The sequence below is a fragment of the Phoenix dactylifera genome, chromosome 18, assembly GCF_009389715.1.
Source record: "Phoenix dactylifera cultivar Barhee BC4 chromosome 18, palm_55x_up_171113_PBpolish2nd_filt_p, whole genome shotgun sequence".
In the NCBI taxonomy this organism is placed as follows: domain Eukaryota; kingdom Viridiplantae; phylum Streptophyta; class Magnoliopsida; order Arecales; family Arecaceae; genus Phoenix; species Phoenix dactylifera.
In genome coordinates this window covers 3934493-3957293 of record NC_052409.1, presented here as the reverse complement: position 1 = coordinate 3957293, position 22801 = coordinate 3934493, and the positions used below count along the sequence as shown (strand labels likewise).

General features: G+C 39.9%; 1 protein-coding gene across 2 annotated transcripts; it reads left to right on the top strand.

The window, feature by feature from the left end:
• Nucleotides 1-4995: 4995 nt before the first annotated feature.
• LOC103698025 lies at nt 4996-16581 on the top strand. 2 transcript variants are annotated; one of them, XM_008779978.3, is made up of 14 exons: nt 4996-5205; nt 5294-5329; nt 5427-5525; nt 9266-9349; nt 9465-9583; nt 10386-10487; nt 11541-11660; nt 11761-11826; nt 12820-12886; nt 14064-14117; nt 14729-14818; nt 15782-15814; nt 15936-16152; nt 16232-16581. In XM_008779978.3, the coding sequence occupies exons 1-13, from the start codon at nt 5110-5112 to the stop codon at nt 16050-16052; spliced, it is 1083 nt and encodes a 360-aa protein (XP_008778200.2). In that variant the 5' UTR covers nt 4996-5109; the 3' UTR covers nt 16053-16152; nt 16232-16581. The 2 variants fall into 2 exon arrangements, with proteins under 2 accessions (XP_008778200.2, XP_008778204.2); XM_008779982.3 differs by lacking the exon at nt 11761-11826.
• Nucleotides 16582-22801: the final 6220 nt, after the last annotated feature.

Genomic DNA, 22801 nt, shown 5'->3' with positions numbered 1-22801 from the left:
AGGAAAGCTAGTGCAAATTCTATGGAGTTGGTCAAATAATATGCCGTGGCATTACCATGACCTATATGCATTTTTGGATGCCATCTCATTACTTCTATATGCTTTGTAATCTTTTCACATTTTTATTCTTGTCTGTGTTCCGTTGAATGCCATCTTGTTACTTATATATAATTGTAATTTATCCACACTCAAGCATCAAGTATATATATCTTGTTGATTACTTGTGATCCTTTTACATAGTATTTGTTTTCCATTTTCCATTTTCCATCCTGACTGTGTTGTGTAACTATGGTGTTTTTTTTTTTTTTTGTACAACAGTATTGCATGTGTTGATGTGTTGCTTTCTTTGGATATGTTTTATATATGTGGGCCATTCTCTAAATACTCCTGATTTTATTGATTAAATGCTACTCAATGCTTCCTTTTGGTTTTTGGCCAAGGCCATGGAGAATTGCCAACAGTAGATATTTATTATCAAAGTTGTGGTTTTCAGGCATTCCATAGATCTTTCATTTATGGGATTTTGACATAATCCCTTATTTTGTTTTGAATACCAGCTTGGTTCCTTTTCTAATAAAAATATATCCAGTTCTTAGAGGTTAGGTTTCGTGGACAGTGGACAGGGAAGTCCCAGACCCAATTTATATTGTATGCTGTTATTGATATGTTAATTATCTTTAGGGGTTTTTAAAGAACCAAATCACCAATATTTTTCTCTAAAAACATCATCTTAGAGCATGTAACCCTTTCTCCCCATTTTATTTTATTACATTATTGCTAGTGTTTTTCCAACTTTATCTATTTATTATACCCTACATAATAAGCTTGGATACATAGAACCGGCTAGTTTGATCGAGGAATTTAAGGCATTTTATTTTGAGCCTAACCATGCATAAATTGATCCTTTGTTCTTGTACTATTTGTTTAAAAATGAGAATCTCAAAACTAAACCTCACACAAAACTTTTATCATATTACATTTCCAGTTTTTATATTAAAAAAATAATCTAAATCAAAAGATGTTTGATATAACCTTTTAAAAATAAAGATCTTGGTTAATTGGACTTGGCATATTAAATAAATATAGGTTATGCATAGCAACCTAGATAAGACTAATTTCTTCTGTTAGGCATTTTTGCTAAAAGTTTGATAATCATTAGTTAGCCTTCCTTACCGCTCTCCATTATAAGAATCCAACAGTTAAAAATCTATTCTTTATCATCGAAAAACATATACAAGCTTAATTTTATTATGATATTTTGAAATGCAGTATAAATGTCTAATATATGTTATATATGATTTTAACGTGCATCACATGTTCTAGCATTATAAAATATGGTTTTCAAACACTACAAATAAATTCAATATATATAATATAAACATGATACAATATATCATTTTGATACACCATCCATCCTTACAAAATTCATTCAAGTATACTTACTATAGTTTGCAGCTTGATCAAGAAATCGATGAACTTCATTGTTAGTACGGCGAAATTAACTGAGAACAAAACTCTAAATGAATGGTCGTTTGAACTAAGACCAGAGGGCTATAAAAACAATTGTTTTATTTAGTTGTCTTTTTTGCATAAAATTTCTGTGTAATCCAATCTAACATGGAGGTCTCAACCATCTTAAGGGGTAACCAAAATTATAAGACGGATCTGGCCTTGGTTTATCTCGTTTTATATACAAATTTAGATTAGAAAAAGAAAAATTTGAGATATTAAAATACCGACAGATTTTGCAACACTGAAATCAACTTCCCATCTTTTTAAGATATCAATTTAAATATCAATAACCTAAAAAATAATTTAAGATAGTACAAGACCGACTAGGAAATCTATTTCAATATCGATATTAGATGCAGAGCAATCGGTTAAATCACATCCGTGAGTTTCGATATATCGACAAAAGTTGATACATCACTGGGGATCTCGGCCGTGACGGAATCCTTGATTAACGCGAGAAATTTGCTGTTCGACCCTCACATTCATGCTCCTTGTACGCCACGTGTCCTCGGTCAAGTCACAGGACCGAAACCGCCCCATAATAAATTCAGCGGTGATGGTCACGAATACACCCCAAGGGACATGGGACCCGCAAGCTACCGTGAACTAACGCTGCAACGTCATCGGTTCCCGCCCACGTGTCAATCTTCCATTAGAAAGTTTTCTCAACTTCTTCCACTGGTCCAGGCAGTGGATCCCAAACCGCTGCTTTTTTTTTTTTTTTTTTTTTTTTTTGCTAAAACCGATGATTCATATTATTCGGGTACGAATGCACCTAGAAGAGTCAGCATACAAAATCTCCCGGATAGCACCAGGTAAATCACCCTCACCGACCCATAGTGAGCCGCCTGAGTGGCACGCAACAAACGCCGCCACCCAGTCTGCCGCACCATTGGCCTCCCGATATACATGCCCTGCTCGAAAGAGCACCCCCCCCTCACCATCAACCATATATCCCGGAGCAGTGGGTGAACTGCCCTATCGCTATACGGGCCCTTCCGGACCCAACTGATCACAGTGGCCGAGTCTCCCTCCAGGATGATGGAGCTCGCCCGCAAAACGGATCGCGCATATCGCAACCCCATCCAAGCTGCCCGCAGCTCTGCCCCTGAAACTGAGATGTCGAAGATCTGACAGCCTCCTGCTGCCACCAAGCGGGAATCCGGGCCCCTGATGACAAACCCAGCACCTCCCCTCCTGCCGCCATCCTGGACTGAGGCATCAAAATTGACCTTGAGGAAGCTCGGGGGTGGGGGCTCCCAGGTGAAAAACACCACATGAGGAGCTGCCGAAGTAGAGTGGGGGCCCCAGATGTCCCGAGCTATCATAGGTCCAAGGTCTGAGTCAACATGGAGGAACTCCGCTGCCTGCGCCCGAGCCCGCTCCATCACAAACCACGGGGACAGACTGATATCACCAAAAATACGGCCATTTCTGGCCAACCAAATATGGTAAGCTGTACATGCCGCTCTAACGGCCAAACATCGCATCGGTGGGGATCTAGACCAGCCCCGAACCTCCTCCAGGAAGCCGTCCCTCCGGCTCCAGACACCCTCCGAGAACCCAGACAGCCTCCAAGTCCTCCTCGCCCAGCCACACTGGAAGAGTACATGATCCACTGACTCGTCCACCTCGCAGAGCGTGCACAAGGGGGAAATGCCGACCCCCCGTCGACTCAACTCTGAACTAGTCGGCAGGCGATCCCAGGCCACCTTCCAGAGGAACAGTGCCACCCTCTGGTGTAGGCCAAACCTCCATACCCAACCACAGTCCCTACTCAGCTCAGACTCCTGCTGAAGAACCCGAGAAACATCACCAACACTGACTCTGGTCCTACAAGTGGTACTCCAGACCCTGACATCCGGACCAGCTGACCCCGGGATGGGAAGAGCCCGAACGCGCTCCACTAGGTGCTCCCCAAATAACTGACCCAGTCTGTCCTCATCCCACTCCCTCTCGCCTGGCACGAGGAGGTCACATACCCGGAGTCCCACAGCTAACTCAACTCCAATCATCGTCGGCCACAAGCTCAGCGGGAGAGCATCCACCCATGGGTCCTCCATAACATCAATGGACCTGCCATCGCCAGTCAACCACCTGGAGTGTGCCTGAGCCATAGGCAGATACCTCCCAATCTCCCGCCACATAAAGGAACTCCTCCGGCTACCCCTCACCTGGCCCACTAAGCCTGCTGGACCATATCTCGCTGACATGACCTGACTCCATAGTCCATGTGGCTCCAGAACAAGCTGCACAGCACGCCTCGCCAAGAGTGCCTCACGCCTAGCCAGGAGAGACTGTACCCCTAGGCCACCCTCACTCAAAGGCGTGCAGACTCTCTCCCAGGCCACTAGATGAACTCCATGGCCCCTCCCCAAAGAGCCCCACAGGAAGCTCCGCATCAGCCGCTCAATCCCTACCAGCACTGTCTTCGGCACAACTGTATGGGCCATAATGTAAACCGGCATGGAGCATAGCACTGACCTGACCAGCGTCAGCCTGCCCATCATAGAGAGGGATGAGGCCCTCCAACCCTCAAGCCTACTCTGTACTCTCTGCACCAGTGTGGAACACTCCGCCACCCGCAACCTCCTCCCAGTAATGGGAACTCCCAGGTAATCTAGTGCCCCCTCCTGCTCCTGCATCCCCAAAATCACCCTGATCTCCCGTCGCACCCTCCGCTCCGTGCTCGGACTGAAGAATATGGCTGACTTTTGGAGATTAATCCTCTGGCCCGACGCCTCACAGTACTCCGACAGCACTCTCTGGAAGGTGCAGGCCTCACTAGGTCTCGCCCTAGCAAGCAGAAGGCAATCGTCTGCAAACAACAAATGAGAAATGGGCCGGGCGCCAGGGGCTGGACTATAGGCGGCCAGCCCCTGGTCCTCACAAGCAGCATGTAGCCAACGAGAGAGAACATCAGAGCAAATAATGAATAAGTATGGGGAAAGAGGACATCCCTGGCGAAGCCCCATAGTAGCTCTGAAGAAGGGAGATGGCGTACCATTGACCAAGATGGAGAAACTAGGCCCTTGCACACAGCCCAGGACCCAGTCAATCCAGATCTGATGGAAACCAAAGCTCTCCAAAGCACACCTGAGGAAGTCCCAACGAATCCGGTCGTAAGCACGCTCCATATCCAGTTTCACAGCCATCAAACAACGCCTCCCCGACCCCCCCCCCCCCCCCCCCCCCCCCCCCCCAAAAACCGCTGCTTTGTCCGCACAGATATGGCCTGCATAAAAGCGAGGTTCAAGCCGGGCTCGTTGTTTCACGCCACATCGATGCCGGTGAACCGGCAGCTGGCGAAAGCGACCGTTAGTGGGATTTGGCGCGAGTCCACGTGTCGTTCCCATATTCAATTGCGTCCGTGGGGTCTTCCACGGGACAATTCAGCGGATCCCGCATGGTAACCCTTTCTCCCACGTATATCGCGCGCGGTTCGCTTTTTTTTTTTTTTTTTTTGTTCTCTCCGCTCGAAACCGAGGAGGGGGTCTCTACCTTTCTCCTCTCTCTCTCTCTCCTCTCGATCTCCGCTGTCGCGGGAAGCGAGCCCCGGCCTTTGCAGGAACCCTAGCTCCACCGCCGCCACCGGCCATGAAGACGCAAGCTTCCTTCGGGCTCGTCTTCCTGCTTATGACCCTCGTCATCTTCGTCGCCATGACCATGAAAATCCAGTACGAGAACCTCACGGTGCGCCGCTTTCCTTCCATTCTCCCCTCTGTCTTCGCCCTTCAATCTCTTCTCTTTCGCGGCTTTCTCACCTTTGGATCTTGATCAGATGGACATGGGGCAGCAGTCGTTCGAGTCGACCAAGGTACCGGGCGGGAGCCTCTGTTCGGTGGTCTTTCGTATCGCGTTCTTTTCTTTTGTTCTTGGTGGAAGAGAATTAGTGGCGTGGTTTTTGGTTTCAGAGGCAGTGGAGGAACAGGATCGACGCGTTGCCTCGCGGCGTAGTGGAATCGACCACCGACATGGCATTGAAGCCCCTTTGGGAGAGGTCAAGCCGAAAGGTAACTACTCCGTTCCCAAGTTTCCTCTTTAATAAATGCTGCTGAATCTTGTTAGGAATACAATTAATATATCTCGTGCTCTTCTTTACCTTTGGCCCTAATAATGTTATAGGGTGCTCCTAATGGTTTAAAAAAAAAAATCTATTTTATTTATTTATTTATTTTTAACCGTTCGTGCGACATATAGAGTTAACAGTAAATAGTTGTGGTGTTTTGGCTATAGACTTTCGATTTCCTGTAAACTTGCATATTTGGGCATTGAGGAGCTTGTGTGCTTGGTACACTTCGAAAGGGCATATAAATGATAAAAAAGTTGAAACAGAGCTTGTTCTCAATGCAAAATGGGTAAGCGGCAAGGATTTTGAGAAAGTAGATATGGATTGATTTGGGTATTATCTTGCTTAGTTTGTAAAATGGGAAGTTAACTGGGTGTTGGAGGTGGGAGCCCACTATAGATGCAGCATATATTGACCGGCTAGAATATGAATATACCATTTCGTTATTGGATATGATTATAGGTACTATAACTGTTCAAATCTTGAAACTAGTAATCCGAAGAGGATAGAAATCTGGGAATAAGAGTGCCCATGTTTGGTTTAAACAGATAAGAATACAGATCTAACACTGGACAATAACTATGTTGATGCAAACAGATCAGCATATAGGACGACGATAATGACAAGATTTAGTGGAATCAACTGGTTATTTGCTATAATCCTGTGCTAGTCAACATCTCCATTTATGAACATTTAAACTATTGCTTTGCAATCCAATTCCATGGTGTATATCCCAATTGCTGTGCTTGTGAATTGAATATTTTCATATCGTTTTTTTTTGTGTTCTTGAATGTGGAGAAGTTATTCTGAGAAGGTAACTATGATGGGCCATCAATTTGGTGGACTGTGATGATGGACTGTCTTGACTTTCTTTCTGATTATGTCTCTATGATCTGATCAGCCTCTTCTCATTTTTTTTTGTGACATATAAGATCATTAATTTGGTCTTGTTTTTTTTTTTTGCTGAAAATTAATTTGGTCTTGTTCAAATAGACTTTTGGATACTACTGCACTTGGTGCTGCATATCAGTCTTTTCTGGTGCCTTGTGTGGATTGTAATAACACTTTCGTTTTTATAAGGATCATGTTTCCCTTACTGTTTTCTTGTTGCAATGTATTCTAGTGTTTTACTACTGAACTCCTTTAAGGGCAACTAGTGCTGTGTTTAATTTATTGATGGCTTCATGCATTTTACATAGGAATGACCACTTGCATGATAAGTCTCGAGCATGTTAGCTCCAAAAAGATTCAGAACTATAGTTTTGAGTGCTTCAAAGACACTAAGAAAATGAATGAATAATGTCAAAAGAGGTCACTACTTGGTTTGGTACAGCATTTTACTTTCCATTTACAGGGAAATCAGAAAATTGATCTACGCAAATTTTTGAATTATGCATGAGCTTCATTGAATAGTGTTTTCAGGCATTTCTGTGGAGTTTTGAGGTATTTCCTTGGCCATGGAAACAATGTTTCTGTTGTAGATTAGATGTGAGATGTATACAGGGGCGGCCCAATGCATTTGGGGGCCTAGGGCGAACTCACTAAATGAGGCCTTTTTTAAAATAATAATAATAATAATAAATTTTTAATAAGTATAAAATATTTTAAAAATTTATTTAAAAATAATCCGTCTAGCTTTTTGAGATGTCTAGGGCGAACTCACTAAATGAGGCCTTTTTCTTTTTTTTTTTTAGTTTTTCATATCCACATTCATATTTTCTATTAGACATTTGAATATAAAAATTATATTACCAAACAAAGTAATTAAGATAATTACTACAAACAAATTAAAATATAAAAGAGAAAAAATAGAAGAGAAAATTTGTAACAAAATTATAGAAATTGCAATAAAATTAAAAAAATTAGACACTGGATGTTGAAAATATAATCAAAAGGGTTAGGAGGATCACACCATATATTGTGCTACAGTGCCACTAGGCCCACTACCCACTGAGTCACTGTCACAGACTGACAGACTCAGTCTCTCAGTGACACCGTGACACGGACGTGAGGGCTCAGGGCTGAGGGGACGGCCGGGCCCGCCGGGGTCACGGGAAAACGGGAGCCGGGGCCGGGGAGGGAGGCGAGGGCCGAGGAGGTCACGCCGTCTGCCGTCACGGCCTCACGAGTCACGCCTCACAGGAGCCGGGGCCGAGGTCGGGCAAGGAGCGGAGGAGGTCACGGGCTCACGGCTCACGGCCACGGGAGTGACGGACTGACGGCCTGACGGTGTCACAGGCGGGATCCGGCCGTCCGGGGACTGGGAGGCGCTCAGGCGGAGGAGACGACCTCGCCGGCTCGCTGGATTGAGCCGGACGGGCCGACGGGGTCACGGCCTCACGGGAGCCGGGGGCCCGAGAGGCGGGAGGGAGGCGAGGAGGTCACGGGCGGCGGGACCGCCTGGATGCCGGGGAGGCGGGTCGCGGGGACGGTCGCGGGATGCCGGGGCCCAAGGAGGCGGGGAGGAGGACTGGCGGAGGCGTGGCCGCGCGGGGGGAGGCGAGGAGGAGACGAGTAGACGACCCAGGGCCAGGCGGCAGGCAGTCACACCTTCACGGCTTCACGGAACAGTCGAACAGAGCTGTCAGAGACTCAGAGCAGAAGAGGATTGAGGAGTGGAGGAGGAGTGGAGCAGGATGAGGATTTTAAAGAGAGCCAGAGAGGAGGAGTGGACAGTGGAGCACCCGCGTCTTGTCGAGGTAGCCGTTGGCTCCTGCGGCCTTACCCTCTGAGGCTCTGACACTGTAGCTAGCTAGTAGCTAGGAGCGGCCGAGCGGGAGCTGGGAGGCGGCCGAGCGGGGCTGCAGGAGCTGGGAGGCTAGAGCCTAGGATGCCGTCGCGCGGGGGCCTTCTCTCGAGCCGGGGCCTTGGGCGACCGCCTAGGTCGCCTAAGGCTTGGGCCGCCCCTGGATGTATAAATCAACAAGATCATTGCAATACAGACTTAAGGGTGGTGACGGAGATCACCAAATCAATGAGCCACATCTCAAAGGTGAATTTGTCTAATGCCGCAGCGGCCCATGTTGTAGTTTTGGTGAAGATATGGTAGATTCTTGTGACTTGTATACCTACAATATCGTCTATAAGATTTTTCTATCTATGAGTGCATGTTAAAAGTCTTCATTAAAATGGAAATCCTTATATCTGAAAGATAGAAGTACTTTTGCATATTTTATAAAGTTTTTTTTTGTGTAAAAAAATACATTGGATTTTTACTTACAATCCAATAACCTCCCTTGCCTCTTTGTGCTAAGAAAATCCCTGTGCCAGAGCACCCTCTATTGCTAGGTAATACCTTTTAGCTAAGGGTAGCAACAACCTGACTGTGACTTCAGAAATCAGGTTTCTATAGTTGAGCCTTTTGATCTGTATATATATAGCAGTGCTACTGTCATTATATAATTTTTCACTGTATCCTCACTCACATCTTCCTTTACTTATGTTGGATCTAAATTCAAAGAAGACAAAAGTAAGCCTAAACAGTTTTACCTCTTACGTCTTTTCCTGTCAACTCCTCAAATCCTTCTTTTAACGATCACAGAACAGAGAAAAATGAGTAGTCAGTTCACATGTTATTTCTTCTGATGGAATGTACGAGTCAATGACTGATTGTCAATAAGTTGAAATGTTAAATTTGTGGGTGAAATGGTAATTCCATCCTATAATATTTGCCATTGTTTGCAGGATGGTAGTGGGAACTATGCTGCACTCTTGGCAATGGCTGTTGGCATTTCACAAAAGCAGAATGTGGATATTTTAGTACGTAAGGTATATGCATAGATTCTAGCAGCCTTTTTATCATAACCTAATCAAAGAATGCTAAAGTTTTGTTTTATAACTCAATCCATGTGTTGCTAATATACACTAACATTTTTTAGTTCAGTTTCTTATAGATAACTGTTCCATTATACTTTTCCATTATGATGGTAATGTGGATGGATGGCATGATCTAGAGTGGAGCGGCAAGGCAATACACATACTTGCTTATAACCAAACAAAGTGGTAATGTTTTTCTCCCCTTTATATGCCCATATGTATTTCTTATTGAAACATATTGATCATAGATTTAACATTCTTGAAGACGATTAAAAATTTTGGGATATCTCTCTTCTTTTTTTTCTGAAGTTGTTAAAACGTGATGCAACTGGAAGCATCTGTTGGGATTTTTGACCTATGCTTAACCTAAATCTCATTTGTGGTTCCCAAGGTTTAAAATAAGGGTACCAGTACATATAAAGTATGGGACAATACTCCATAGAAAAGAAGTATATTTTTGTATGCCAGCACAACGAAAAAACAGGGTACGACAAGTGTCAGTGTGGTACCAGTACAGGGGGTGCTGGTACTATTTCCCTATTGGTACTTCTGGTACAGACTGGTTCACACCAATAATTAAATCATTGGTGGTTCCAATTTAAATCATTCTTTTCTTTATATTAGAGGTAATATAGTTTCCCAATCATTTGTGGAGTCATCAAACCAGGTTCATGTCTAGCGTGCCATCCTCATATATTTACTTCTAATCTTTGTATTAACCTCAATATAGATTTTATATGTAGTTTTTGATCATGGTTTTGTACATGCATCCAGTAGTATAATTTCCTACATGTTAGAAGTTACTTCTAAGTGTATACATTTGCCTCTTGCTTTTATGAAACTAGTGCATTTTCTCAAGCCTGCTTTTCTAAGTCTTACAAAGATACACATTGATATGCATATGTATGTAATATGCGAACACACACATACACATAATATTATTCAGAATTTATTTGATATGTTTACGTTTAATGGCCAATTGTTGCAGGTGGTTCGCAAAGCGCTTTTTACATCCAAGTGCTGTATCTGCCTACGATTATATCTTTTTATGGGATGAAGATTTAGGTGTAGAAAATTTTCATCTCGGAAGGTGTGTTTGACCCTTTCCCTATAAGCTTAAGCTTTTAAGGTCAGTTGATTGATTAACAAAATGCAAGTGAGCTTTTATCAACCCTCAATACTAGTACCACCTCTCAGAGTGGCTCTTCATAAATACAACCTTTTCTCTTCTGCAGTGTTTTTACCATATCAGCCTTTCATAAGGGGTTTATTGGAAGTCAAATACAAAGGCATGCTCTAACTGCTAATATGGCTGGCATTACTGTTTTGAGGAATTGCCATCCAAACATAGTAGAAGTATCTCAATGATGATACATATAACTTTGGGGAAGGGTCTGAAAGTCTGGCATTTAAGATTATTGAACCTACTGATTTTAGTCACTGTATTATATGTATATCTATATTTTTTTTGTCATTTATTTTCTCTCATGCTAGATAGGAGGGCCATAGTCGGTAACTGTTTATATTTAGTTGATGTGCCAAATGAAGGTTCTAAGTACTGTGTCAACTCCAATAGCGTACCATGTTTTGTTATGGGGGCATACCATTACATACTGCACAGATCTGCATGGGTAAGGTTCAAGTACAAGGTCTCTGCCATCAAGACTTAAAACCTTGCACCCAACAGTAGATTCCATGGTACTGGCCCGAATCGGGCGGTACGGGACGTACCGTACCGGTTCGGTATAGGTATGCCAAAAAAATTTCATACCGTACCGACACTATATTAGTGTGGCATCAGTACGGGGTGCAGTACCGAGACGACGAACCTTGGTAGATTCATTCCATTCTTCAAACCCTTCCAACTTGCTCCCCACATTTCATAGATGGTCTCTAGATTCTTTCTGATTGGCTAGCCCAACCTTTTCATCCAAGCTTTCATGATATCTAGAGATCAAAATAATTCTTAGCTAAAAATGAGAGTATTAAACAACTTGGTTTTTGTAATACTCTCAAAATGAATTACATCCTGCTACAACTAGTTTTTGTTTTTTTTGGTTGATATTGGCAATCATTTTTGTTGACTACAGAAAATCCTATACATTATATTCTTATTAATATCTTCTGATGGTTGAATGTCCAGGTATTTACAGATAATGGCCTCAGAAGGGTTGGAAATATCACAGCCTGCTTTGGATCCTGATCAATCTTCCGACATACACCACCGTATTACAGTCCGAGATAGAAAGGCGAAGGTCCACAGGTAGATAAGGCATTATTGTAATAATTTATTTTGAGGCACTGAACTTTTTATTTCGGCATTTCTTGGTTTAGTTATCATTCTTATTCTTTTGTTACTTAAGGCGAGTATATGATTTTCGTGGAAGTTTGAATTGCTCCGATGAAAGCACAGGACCTCCTTGCACCGGGTAAAGGTTTCTACTTTGGTCTGTATGATTTGTCCATCATGTGTTGAGTTAGCCTCATGAATTTTTTCACATTTGCATATATTTGTCTCTTTTTTAACTTCCTCAAAGAAATATGTGATAGTGATTGTGTCACCCTTTCCTTTTACCTTTTAGTGGAGACCTTATGGAACCATCTAGTAAAGATTATCTGGTTATGCTATTCTAACGTAGGCTTCATGGATCCTCACTTGCCAAGCCTTTCTATTTGTTTATTTCAGAGTTCAAACTTCAAACTTTTCTTTATCTTTTGTCATAACCTCCATCCTTGTAGACTTTTGTTATTCTAACCAGCTTATTCTATAACTTTCTGGGACTATGCTCCATTTAATATCTTCAAATAATCATTGCTTATCACTTTTTCATGGACCTATGCTATCAAATACCAAGCATTCTGTCATTTCAAGTAGTTGCATGTTTATATTTTTGCTGGAAGAGTGCAATATCCCCAATCCATCTAACCACATTTTTTTTTTCTTCCACTGTTTCTTAAGCTGAAAATCTTTAATGTACTTTGGTCTATTCTTACCTCTTCCTTTCATTTCTGTCAGTATTTGATCTCGTGACCTTAGAGCAGCAAAGTTTTGTACCTCAAATAAGTATGACTTTCATCTTTTTTTAGAAAACTTAATTAGGGGCAGATGCAGAGCCCCAGCTTCTTTTATTATGGTGAAGGAGGTTTTTGAACCTAGGCAGATGGTAGCAACTCCCAGCAACTTTACCAACTCTGCTATTGGCACCTTCATATGACTTAAGAATTACAGACCTATGACCAAAATGCAATTACATAGTGTTGCTTAATCCCTCTTGGCTTTTGGTCTGTTGTCTGCAATCTTTTGCACCTCTCAGTTTGTCATTATTCCTTATAAATTTTAGGTAATGTAGTGGCTGATAGCCCACAAGTTCTTGCATCTTTCCATTAGATTTAAATTCTACAAATTTACTGGTTGATGCCAGATGGGTTGAAGGGATGGCACCTGTGTTCTCTCGAGCAGCATGGAAATGTGTGTGGCATCTCATCCAGGTGTGACCATAAATCTCTACATTGTTTTGTTTGCATTTTATTTTTATTAAGTGAAAATGTCATCTGTATTTGAAGTTCGTAGATACTTATACTAGGCCCTGATTTCATAAGTTGCCTGAATATTATATGCAAATGCAGTTTAATTACTCCAAAACATAGCTTCCTTTTATAGCAGCTGGAATTCAAATTCTGAAAAGAAAGTGCTTGTTTGAACCATTTCTATTTATTCATAGTCACCAGTTTTCACATTGGATTGTGCATGGAACCAAGTTGTCAACAGGCATCTTCCAAGGAAACTTAGAATAGTTCTTTATGCTCAGAGAAGTGGGATTTATTTCAGAAGGTCTTCAGTGTTGTCCACCTTTATATCTTAGTTCACAACTGTCTTTTCTAGCATTATCGTTCGCCAGTTAGTTCACAACTGTCTTTTTTCTAGCATTATCGTTCGCCAGTTAGTTAAGATTTTGGGTGTTGCCAAATTACAAGCTTGCTCTTTTCTACCGTACTTCTTGGTAGCATGCTATTTGGGCTCTGCATCTCCACATTTTATTCTGTTATCAGCTCAATTTAGCAAACTAATTTTCTTATTCATTATATAGGAAGGTTAGCTTTATTGTTACAAATACTCAGCATTGAACTGTGTTGTTGGTGATACCACTCATTTATTATTGGTGCTTTGGATACTGAAAATGTCAGGGAAAAAGATACTGAATGTAAATCACTAATCATTTCATAGTCTGATCTTTTTTTTGAAAAAAAAAAAAACAGATGATAGAACACAGAAGGTCTACTGGACCTTTTCCCCATCCGAGCATGTCACTGAAACTAGAAACAATGAAATATGCAGGACAAAGATAAAATCAGACAGTCTAGTGTATGCATTTATCTTACAACATGCTTTTCTGGAGTTCATATTGTTAGCATACATATTCATGGATGTGGTGACCTATTCCTCTGGCAAGCAATAATGATCCTGTTGTTATAGAAACATCGGTCATGGAACTCTAAGTTGGTTTCTAGTACAATTATGTTTCAAACTGCTGAGTGATCAGAGATTTGTTTTATTATGTCTATACTTTTTATTCTCAATATTGCAATGTTATTTTTCCCTCAATAGTTTAAGGCATCAGTCTTTCTTCTTAAGTTGTGTAATGTGGAATCTTGTAACATTATGCAGAATGACCTGATTCATGGATGGGGGCTGGACATGAAGCTTGGATATTGCGCTCAGGTGATAAAAATAAACAGATTAAGCTAATTGTCATTTGATAAATTGCATGTCATCTGAGAAAATGATCCAATACCCTGCTATTATTGCAAAGGATATTATCTCATTTTGACAGTCTGAATATCCACCTATATTCATTTCAGCAGCATATGATTTTCTAAAATAATTGACCGTTCATTGCACTAGGGTTCATTTTATAAGTTCATAATTTGATGAAATAAATGATACTATTGGTTCAATGTTTGAATATCCATGTGTTTTACTTAATTCCCTTGTACTCATATTTTATCATGTGATGCTTGTTTATGCGATTTTGTTAGACTGTTACTACTTATTTTGCTTAGTAGTTCATTCACATAAATTTTTTTTGCCTGAGCATCAGATCAAGCAAATACCAAACTGCTCCTTTGGTGCTAATTTTACATCTAACAGATTATTTTGCGATCTGCAAAATCAATATTTAGTGAAAGAACAGAACTCTTCATCCTTTATAACATCAATTCTGGAAAATTATTTGCTAGCGCCACTTTGCTTTTTATGAATTATCATGTTGTAGATATATAAGGCTACAAAATGCATTTTAAACATGTACGAAGTACTGCATGGAATTTCAGGGTGATCGAACTAAGAAGGTTGGAGTGATCGACGTCGAATACATTGTTCACCAGGGAATACCTTCCTTGGGAGGAGGATCTGTTAATAAGGTTCAACCTCATCATCACTAGATACTGTTTTTTCCCTCTTTGCTTGTTTGTTTATAATTCTTCCCAAATTTAAAATCAAAGTTGCATCTGGAAGGTGTTAGTTTTATTTTTCCTGAAGATATTACTTAAAATCGTGAGAGTTCAAAAATTGTTTAAGCAATTTTTCCTGAGTAGATTTTTTTAAAATGTGATAATAAGATTGTAAATTCTATATATTTTCTGAATATTATCGTGCTAATGACACTTGTTTTATTTGTGCTGTTCGCTTTTGAGTTATGTTACTGTTCAATGATGCTCGAATGAACTCCGATGAATGATGTGAGTAAATATTCCTTTGGAGGTAGGGAAAGAAGGGGCTGCTTGTACTCATCAATTCAACAGCAGGAAATGGTAGATGATGATAGCTAGACAATAACATGCAAGGTTCTGTAAACATATGATAAATGCTCAAATTGAAGTTCTCATGGTTTGCCATCATAGAAGTTGTAGCAATAATCAGTGAAGGGGGCAATAGTATCCGCTTATAATAGACTACCTACACAGCATTCGCAAAGGAAAACAATGCACGCACATTGTACGCAAAAACACACATATAATAGACTATCCCCTTAACTTTTAGAGGACATTTATTGAGATTTTGTAGATTCCTAAGTTACATCTTACAAGATACATTATTCTTACTTCTTGCAAAAACCAACAACTAATTAAAGCCAGTAGCAGGCTTCACTTCATGAGTAAGTTCTGCAAATTGGTATAGTTTTAGTTAAAGGCATTGAGTGTATAAGAGACTCTTCCTCAGCCCCTTTTTTGTTTCATTACTTTGAAATTGTATTATTTTTGTTTTCTACCCTACTTTTTTGGCATACCGGAACATAACTCAATATCAACTTTTGCAATTTCATGTGCTACACTAATGTCAACTTATATTATAAAGTAATTTCAGTTTACTTTCTCTTATTACAGGCACCAAGCAAATCCCTGGATTTAAGAGCCCATGTAAGAACAACAGTATATTTAACATGGTTCCAGCAGAAAAGAATATTAAATTTCAATACGACAATGATCAAATTTAAGATGCTTATATTTGTCATCTGTTTTTCATGCTATCATTCAACAGATCAGAAGGCAGTCCACTGCTGAGCTGGAAAAATTTAAGGAACGCTGGGATCAAGCTGCCAGGAAGGACAAGGAATGGTTTGATCCTTTTGAAGGCTATGCCAGGATAAAAGGCTGATATGAAGAAACTTTGTCACCTAAATTATTCATATCTCGAAGGGAAAGCATTCCCATTTTTTTTTTGTTCCATTGACAACCTACTGTGTGGTGGTTTGCTGGTAAATTCTTAAAACACATCTTGATTTATTTATTTCTAACCATTTATCTCAAGTTCACTCCTGATTTTCTGCAAAACAGGAGATTCTCACAAAAGATATCCTGCTGTATGTTTCGGTGATCTTGGTTGTACATTCCACATTGGATTGCTGATTCTATGAAGTGTTAATATGAAAGCCAAAGCCCAAGAAAGCAAGAATACTCACAGATGTAATTCTTTATTACTTCTCTCCCACTAAAGCATCTGTTTTATCTGGTTGTATAGTAATACTGCTAATGTTCTGTTGTTGATATTTTGACTGGCATTTCAAGGAAGAGGGCAAACAAATCATTAAATTTTCATCATCTTGCCCCTGGATGATTCACATCATTTCATATCCTAAAAGTTACGTATGTCAAGGAAATATCATTTTAGGGCTTTTGTATTGTTTGAATCTATGCCTTAACTTTGAAAAGGTCCCTGCTCTCTGACTCAAATGACATATGATGAAGTTCCTGCACTTCCAACACTGCATCTTTGAGCTCTATGATGTCATAAACGTTCACCTATACAGCCAGCAGCCCATTGGAAAACTTCTGTAGAGGAGATTATGGCTTAGATTTGAACCACCAATCTGTGGATTCTGTTAGAGCCAGGCAGTGCTGAGGGGAGATGGATATTAGGTCGGGGGAAGCAGGCTAATACTTACTGCTTATTTTGGAGAGCAGCATTGAATTCCGATAGCAGGTTTCAGTTCTGTGGTCTGCCCTGGTGCATTGTTAATCAGCTTGCGCTTGTGATTTGGTTACGATTAAAACCGGCTTGCGGTGTGTATCAGATCCATTTTAAATATATAATGTTGTTATGGCTATGTGACAGCATTGGCTGTTATGACATTTTAATGGACGATTAGTCTATTAAATGTTCTAAAGATGACAATAACTTGTTTCTCAATAACTTTTTTGGCTGCAAATAATAGTGAAATAACAATTCTTTGGATATTTTTAATCAAAAGAAGGTAACAATTTATCTACATACTGATATTACAGATATACTTTAGCAATTCTAAAACAGAAAATATTTATGCAAAATGCTAAACGACAATATATAAAATAAAGTCATTACTTAGATACAATTATTTATTTTAATTACATTGCCAGGGTGTACTAAAATGCTATAAGGTGTCATTTAATACATTTGATTAACTCTTTCTTAACAAGGTGCCCTAGGATGGGTTGTTGTCAAGGTTGTTGCAGTGGGCAAAAGATGCCATAAGAATTTCAGGATAATTTGATGCGAGGAAAAGTTCACCAAATATTTGGTAAAAGCTAAAAAAGAAAAAATCAAATTTGACGAAAGTAAAAAAAGCTTAAGGATGTTTTTTATCTTGCCATGAACTGGTTTATGTAGCAAAAAAGGATGAGAAGACAAGTAGGCAACAAGAATGAACAAAATGGCAGCTCATTTGCTATTTAATTAATTATAAATCTAGACTGTTCAATATTGAATCGAGTCACTCCAAAAATTTCAGGAATAATTTGCAAACCTTTCAATGGTTCGGAAAAAAATGTTACTACGTTCGACTCTTTGTAGAAAAAAAAGGCATAACAGATGGCATGTAACATGTCAGAAGAAAGGGGAAAAGACAAAGCTCACATGCAGAACAATATAAATCCTACTCAAGATTTGATGATATCTCGGTAATCTTTGTGGGTGATCGATGCTAAGATAAAATGTTTATCTTGGTTTATAACCGCCGGGGAAAGGTGGGGAAAGTTATAAAAGACCAAAAATATTCCAAGACCATGGCTGATATATAATGATTAAGATATCAAAATAATGACAAACACAGTAAAAATGAGATTCACCACCATTAAGCAAAGAGAACCAAATTCCACCAATGGCTCAACTCAGATCAGCACTTATTAGGTTCTTCAAAGAAACCAAAAAAAAAAAAAGGATAGGAAGCATATTATGTACCCAGAAAAAAAAAGGAAGCCAACCGTATTCGTTTTTCAGAGATACCATAAAGTTCCACAAAACAAAAACCCTAACAGGAACTGCCTTTATTGTTGCAGTGAACTACAGAAAGTCCAGGAAATCTGGAAGAAAACAAGAGCAAGTCACATAAGAACTAGAAAGTGACAATAAGCTAAAGACTACAACTCCAAACTTCTTCGTTTAGCAGTGCATTTCTCGTGCTTTCTTGCAGCTGCTGCATTTCTTGGAGCAAACTGCCGCCTTCTTCTGGCATGCTTCCTTGGTCATGCAGGCGTTCAAAATCTGATTACTTTCTTGGGTTATCTCCCCAGTCCTCATCTCATCCGAAGGCACACTATTCTCACCTCCCGCCACCTTTCTGCCGGCTGAAGTCCACAAGCCACCGCGCCTTGCGAACAGCCCACTTAACCTGTTGCTCAGACTGACCGGCACAGGTTCCCTGCTTGAGGCCTCATGCACCGTCGTCTCTGGGGAAGCATCGACGACGGCAATGGCAAGAAGAACCATGATCATTAAGCAAGAGCTCTTCATGGCTTGTCTTCTGCTTGCTTCTTTCTTCTGGTTTTCTTTCTTTTTGCTGTGACTGACGCCAATATTGGATCGTTGGCTGTCAGATTATATAGGGATGAAGTTGGCTATTAGAGATGATACTATGGCATGCTGCAACAAATTTCAGGAAATGAAAGTGGCATGCTGACGAACATGGATAGTGTGAGCTATAGGGATCATCTCTAATAAGTACTGACGAACATGGATAGTGCTGACGAAATTTCCGGAGAGAGAGCCAAATGCATGGGAGGCTTGAATGCGTGAGTCCAGTTGGTGAGAGGAACTGCTAGAATGAAGTGGCCATGTCGGTAGCATGCACGCCAGGCCATTGGTGCTACCATAAGTACTTTTGTTGAGGAAAACAATTAGAATGACGTTGGGCACCAGATCTGTTTTTCAGTCAGCTCAGCTCAGTTCAGTTCGATCAACTACAATACATTTAACCTTCAAAGGTTGTATATTTCGATTTAGACCCATGAATAATCCATATGATACTTCTTAAAAAGCCATGACTGCAATTGTTTTCATGGACCACTAATTCATGTTTGTAAACAGTGCTGCACTATCACTAATAGTGACCTCCTGTGCTAACCACTGAAAGCTGCATTTGCGCAACTGAGGATCCACCATTTTATTTACGCTGTATACGACTTCGCAATCTGGTTTCAGATGAACCTTGTAGCAGCAAACTGCCATAGGCACATCAATTCCAGTTACTTTCTCGTTTTCTCTCGATGTTTTGCTGCCCCAACTGCAAGAATATTTGCATCTTGTCAAAAATGAAGCATGATGCAGATTGTCAGTTGGTCTTTGCTGTTCTATAACCTATAGCTTCCAGCATCGCCAGATCATACAAAACATAAAAAACACATTTCACTACATATTTAATTGAAAACTGAATTCTAATTATATCCCAAAAAATATAGATCCTTAACCAGATAAATGCTAATCAGTTTGTCAGCAGAGGCTATACTGATTTTTTTTTAAAAAAGAGAGAAAGAAATTATTAAAAAAAAGATCTTCTCAAGCCACTTGTAGCAAGCAAACACAAAATGGGGCCAAGTCAAATTTGCATTCTAAACGGAGAAGGTTGAAGTGTAATGTTATGAAGCAAAAGCCTTCATGTGTAACTCGATTGCCAAATCTTTCAAGATTCAATAATTTTAACACTTCGTGGGGGGTCATGCAAATTCGAACTAGTTCATATTTAGCAGAAGCAAGATTTCATAAACTGCCGAGAAATTTTGAGTATTACGGATATGTCTCAGGTGTATATACATAGTCAAGCTTCTCTCGATTTTGAACAAGTCCCGGCATTTGGCTTGCAGGGACTAGTTTAATCTAGTACAATTTGAACTCAAGAATTTCCATTGAATCTCTCTTTGGATAATTGCTGCACTCTCCTACTTCCCTAATTACACAACCGAGTAATCTCAGAATACAAAGCAGAAAGCTTTCATTAAGGATCTATTCAGAAGAAAACACAGGCTCAAAGGCGAAATTTACTGCATAGGAATTAGGATGGAGGCCCTCTGACCATCAGTGGAAAGATGGTTCTGCTAAAGTTGTAGTCGTCCCGGCAATCAGCTTGCAGGTACTAGATCAAATTTAGTAGAAGTACAACTACATATTACCCCCTATAAATGTTAGTATTGCTAGACCAAAATTTAGATCTGAATTTTTTGATGGATTCACTTTCAGACCAACCCAGTCCACAGGTCTATGGGTTTGACCACTTCAGGTCAGGTCCAAGTTTGTGGCCCTTGCTTACAGCTCTTTGTCAATGCCTAAATTTTTCAGGGAGAGATGTCCATTGGCCCAAGTATAGTTAGGCAATGAAGAAATTCAATTTTCAATCAATGAGAGGCACCATTTTTCCCAAGCTTTAAATGTTCATTTGATCCTGTCCTAAATTAAACGTTAATTCTTCACCTCTCTCCTGCCATCTTTTTGTTCCCTTCTAGAACTTTAAGAGAGAATCTAGGTTTGCATTAATTCCTCCATATACCAGCTTAAACTACATATTCCAGCCCATTACTTTGCATTATGCGGACGTTATTGCAGTGTTTCTTTTGGAGATCATATCTTGCTTCCCTCATCATTATTCTTGGATAAAATTTGATGCTTCTTAGGTGGAACAAGTTGGCTGTGGTGTTTGATCCATGCCATTGTCTAACCTCTTTGTGAAAACAAGTGATGGGGTGCAAGTTCTCAATCAGGTGTGCCGCAAAAAGCTGCCGTCTTGGCCGATATCAGACTTGGCTTGTAATCCTTAGGATAAGGAAGAATGAGACCAGGACCAAACCAAAGGGGGTTCATGCAAATCAAAGTCCAAGTGTTTGACCACTTTGCCTTTACTTTCTGACGTTTCTTGAATCCATAAAATCTTAAGCTTATATGTCTACCTTGTCGGTGTCTAAGGTGAAGAATTTGGCCAGTCAATCATATGAACCTCTATGATCAGGTCAAAATTTTGCAACTTTGTTGGATTAAAGTAAAGAAGAGACAATTTTTTCCAAGGAAGGAAAAAAAATAGAGAAGAAAGAAGAAACATTCATGTGCATGAACTACCCATGGCTTCTTTGCCTTTACTTTCTGACGTGTCTTGAATCCATAAAATCTTAAGCTTATATGTCTACCTTGTCTGTGTCTGAGGTGAAGAATTTGGCCAGTCAATCATATGAACCTCTACGATCAAGTCAAAATATTGCAACTTTGATGGATTAAAGTAAAGAAGAGACAATTTTTTCCGAGGAAGAAAAAAAAGTAGAAGAAAGAAGAAACACTCATGACTTCTTTTATCCTGCAGCTGTCCTCCATCAATCCAATGCAAACTTTCTTCATTCCATAGATTTTCTTTAATGAAGCTGCCTGTATTTACTGATTGCTGTTGGAATTTTAGGTCTCGGGTGTCATTCGTGTCACGGCAGCGCCATTTGGTCTTAATTGTTGCCGCACATATCGCGAGATCCCACCACCACACGACACGTTAAGCTTCATATTTTTTCATGCAAGCCCTCGATTTATCTTATTTTCCTGCGAACCTTTTGAAACTCTACAATTTGTTTGAATGCGATTTGTATGAAGACTAGCCCAACATTGACCATGTTCCATAGTTTCTAGATGTTAGGTAAAGTGAGAATCTATCAATAGGTTCCACCTTACCCTAAGAACAGCTTTCTATAGAATTTTTATAGGGCTCGTTTGGTTCGCGGAAAAAGAAGAGAGGAAAATGTGGTCAACGGAAAAGTAATGAGATGCCTCTTATTTAGTTGGAGTTTTCAAAGAGAAAAACGGAAAAGTTATATTCCAATGGGAATATGATTCTCACATTTCATGAGAAAGTTTTTTCCATGAAAAATATAGAAAAGTTACTTTTTCATGAGCCGAGAATCACTCCATTTTTATTTTTTCTCAAAAAAACCGTTCAGCATTAAAGAGACATTAAAGACCTAATTTTTATTAAGGGTATAATATGAATTACATACAACTTTTTTAAAAAAATGGATGGTCAACCAAACATAAGCACTCTGAAAATCTGTCACTTTTTCATTGTCAACCAAACATGCTAAGAGTACTTTGTCAGGCATCCTTTTTCCAGGAATCTGCTTCTCAGGAATCATATTTCTAAAAGAAAAAATATTTTCCACGAACCAATAATGAATTCAATTGGCCAAATTTTTATCTTTTTTTTTCTTACTAGTTACTCGAATCTATTAATTCGATAAGGGTGGTAATACTTAATCGTTTAATTTATTTTAATTTATTATAGATCAAATTAATTTATCTAATTGGCAAAAAAGTTAAATTTAAAATTTTAATTTATTAAATAAATAGATAAAGTTTGGATCAAATTTTTTTTGATCCATTGTGTATCTATCTGATCTGATCCGTATCTTGTTGGATCAATTACTGTCTTGTAACTTTAAAAATTGATAGAATGTGATATTTTAGTCCCTCTCCCGGGTGCTACCAACCTGCTTAATTTGATTGATTTGACTGCCATCCATTGGCGTGGCGGAGTATCATCGTGCTCCCATATAAATGCTTCCATGGATTAGGACTTTAGTGGGACCTTTTGGAAACTTTGGTGCTCCTTAAAGAGATAATATGATCTGTGG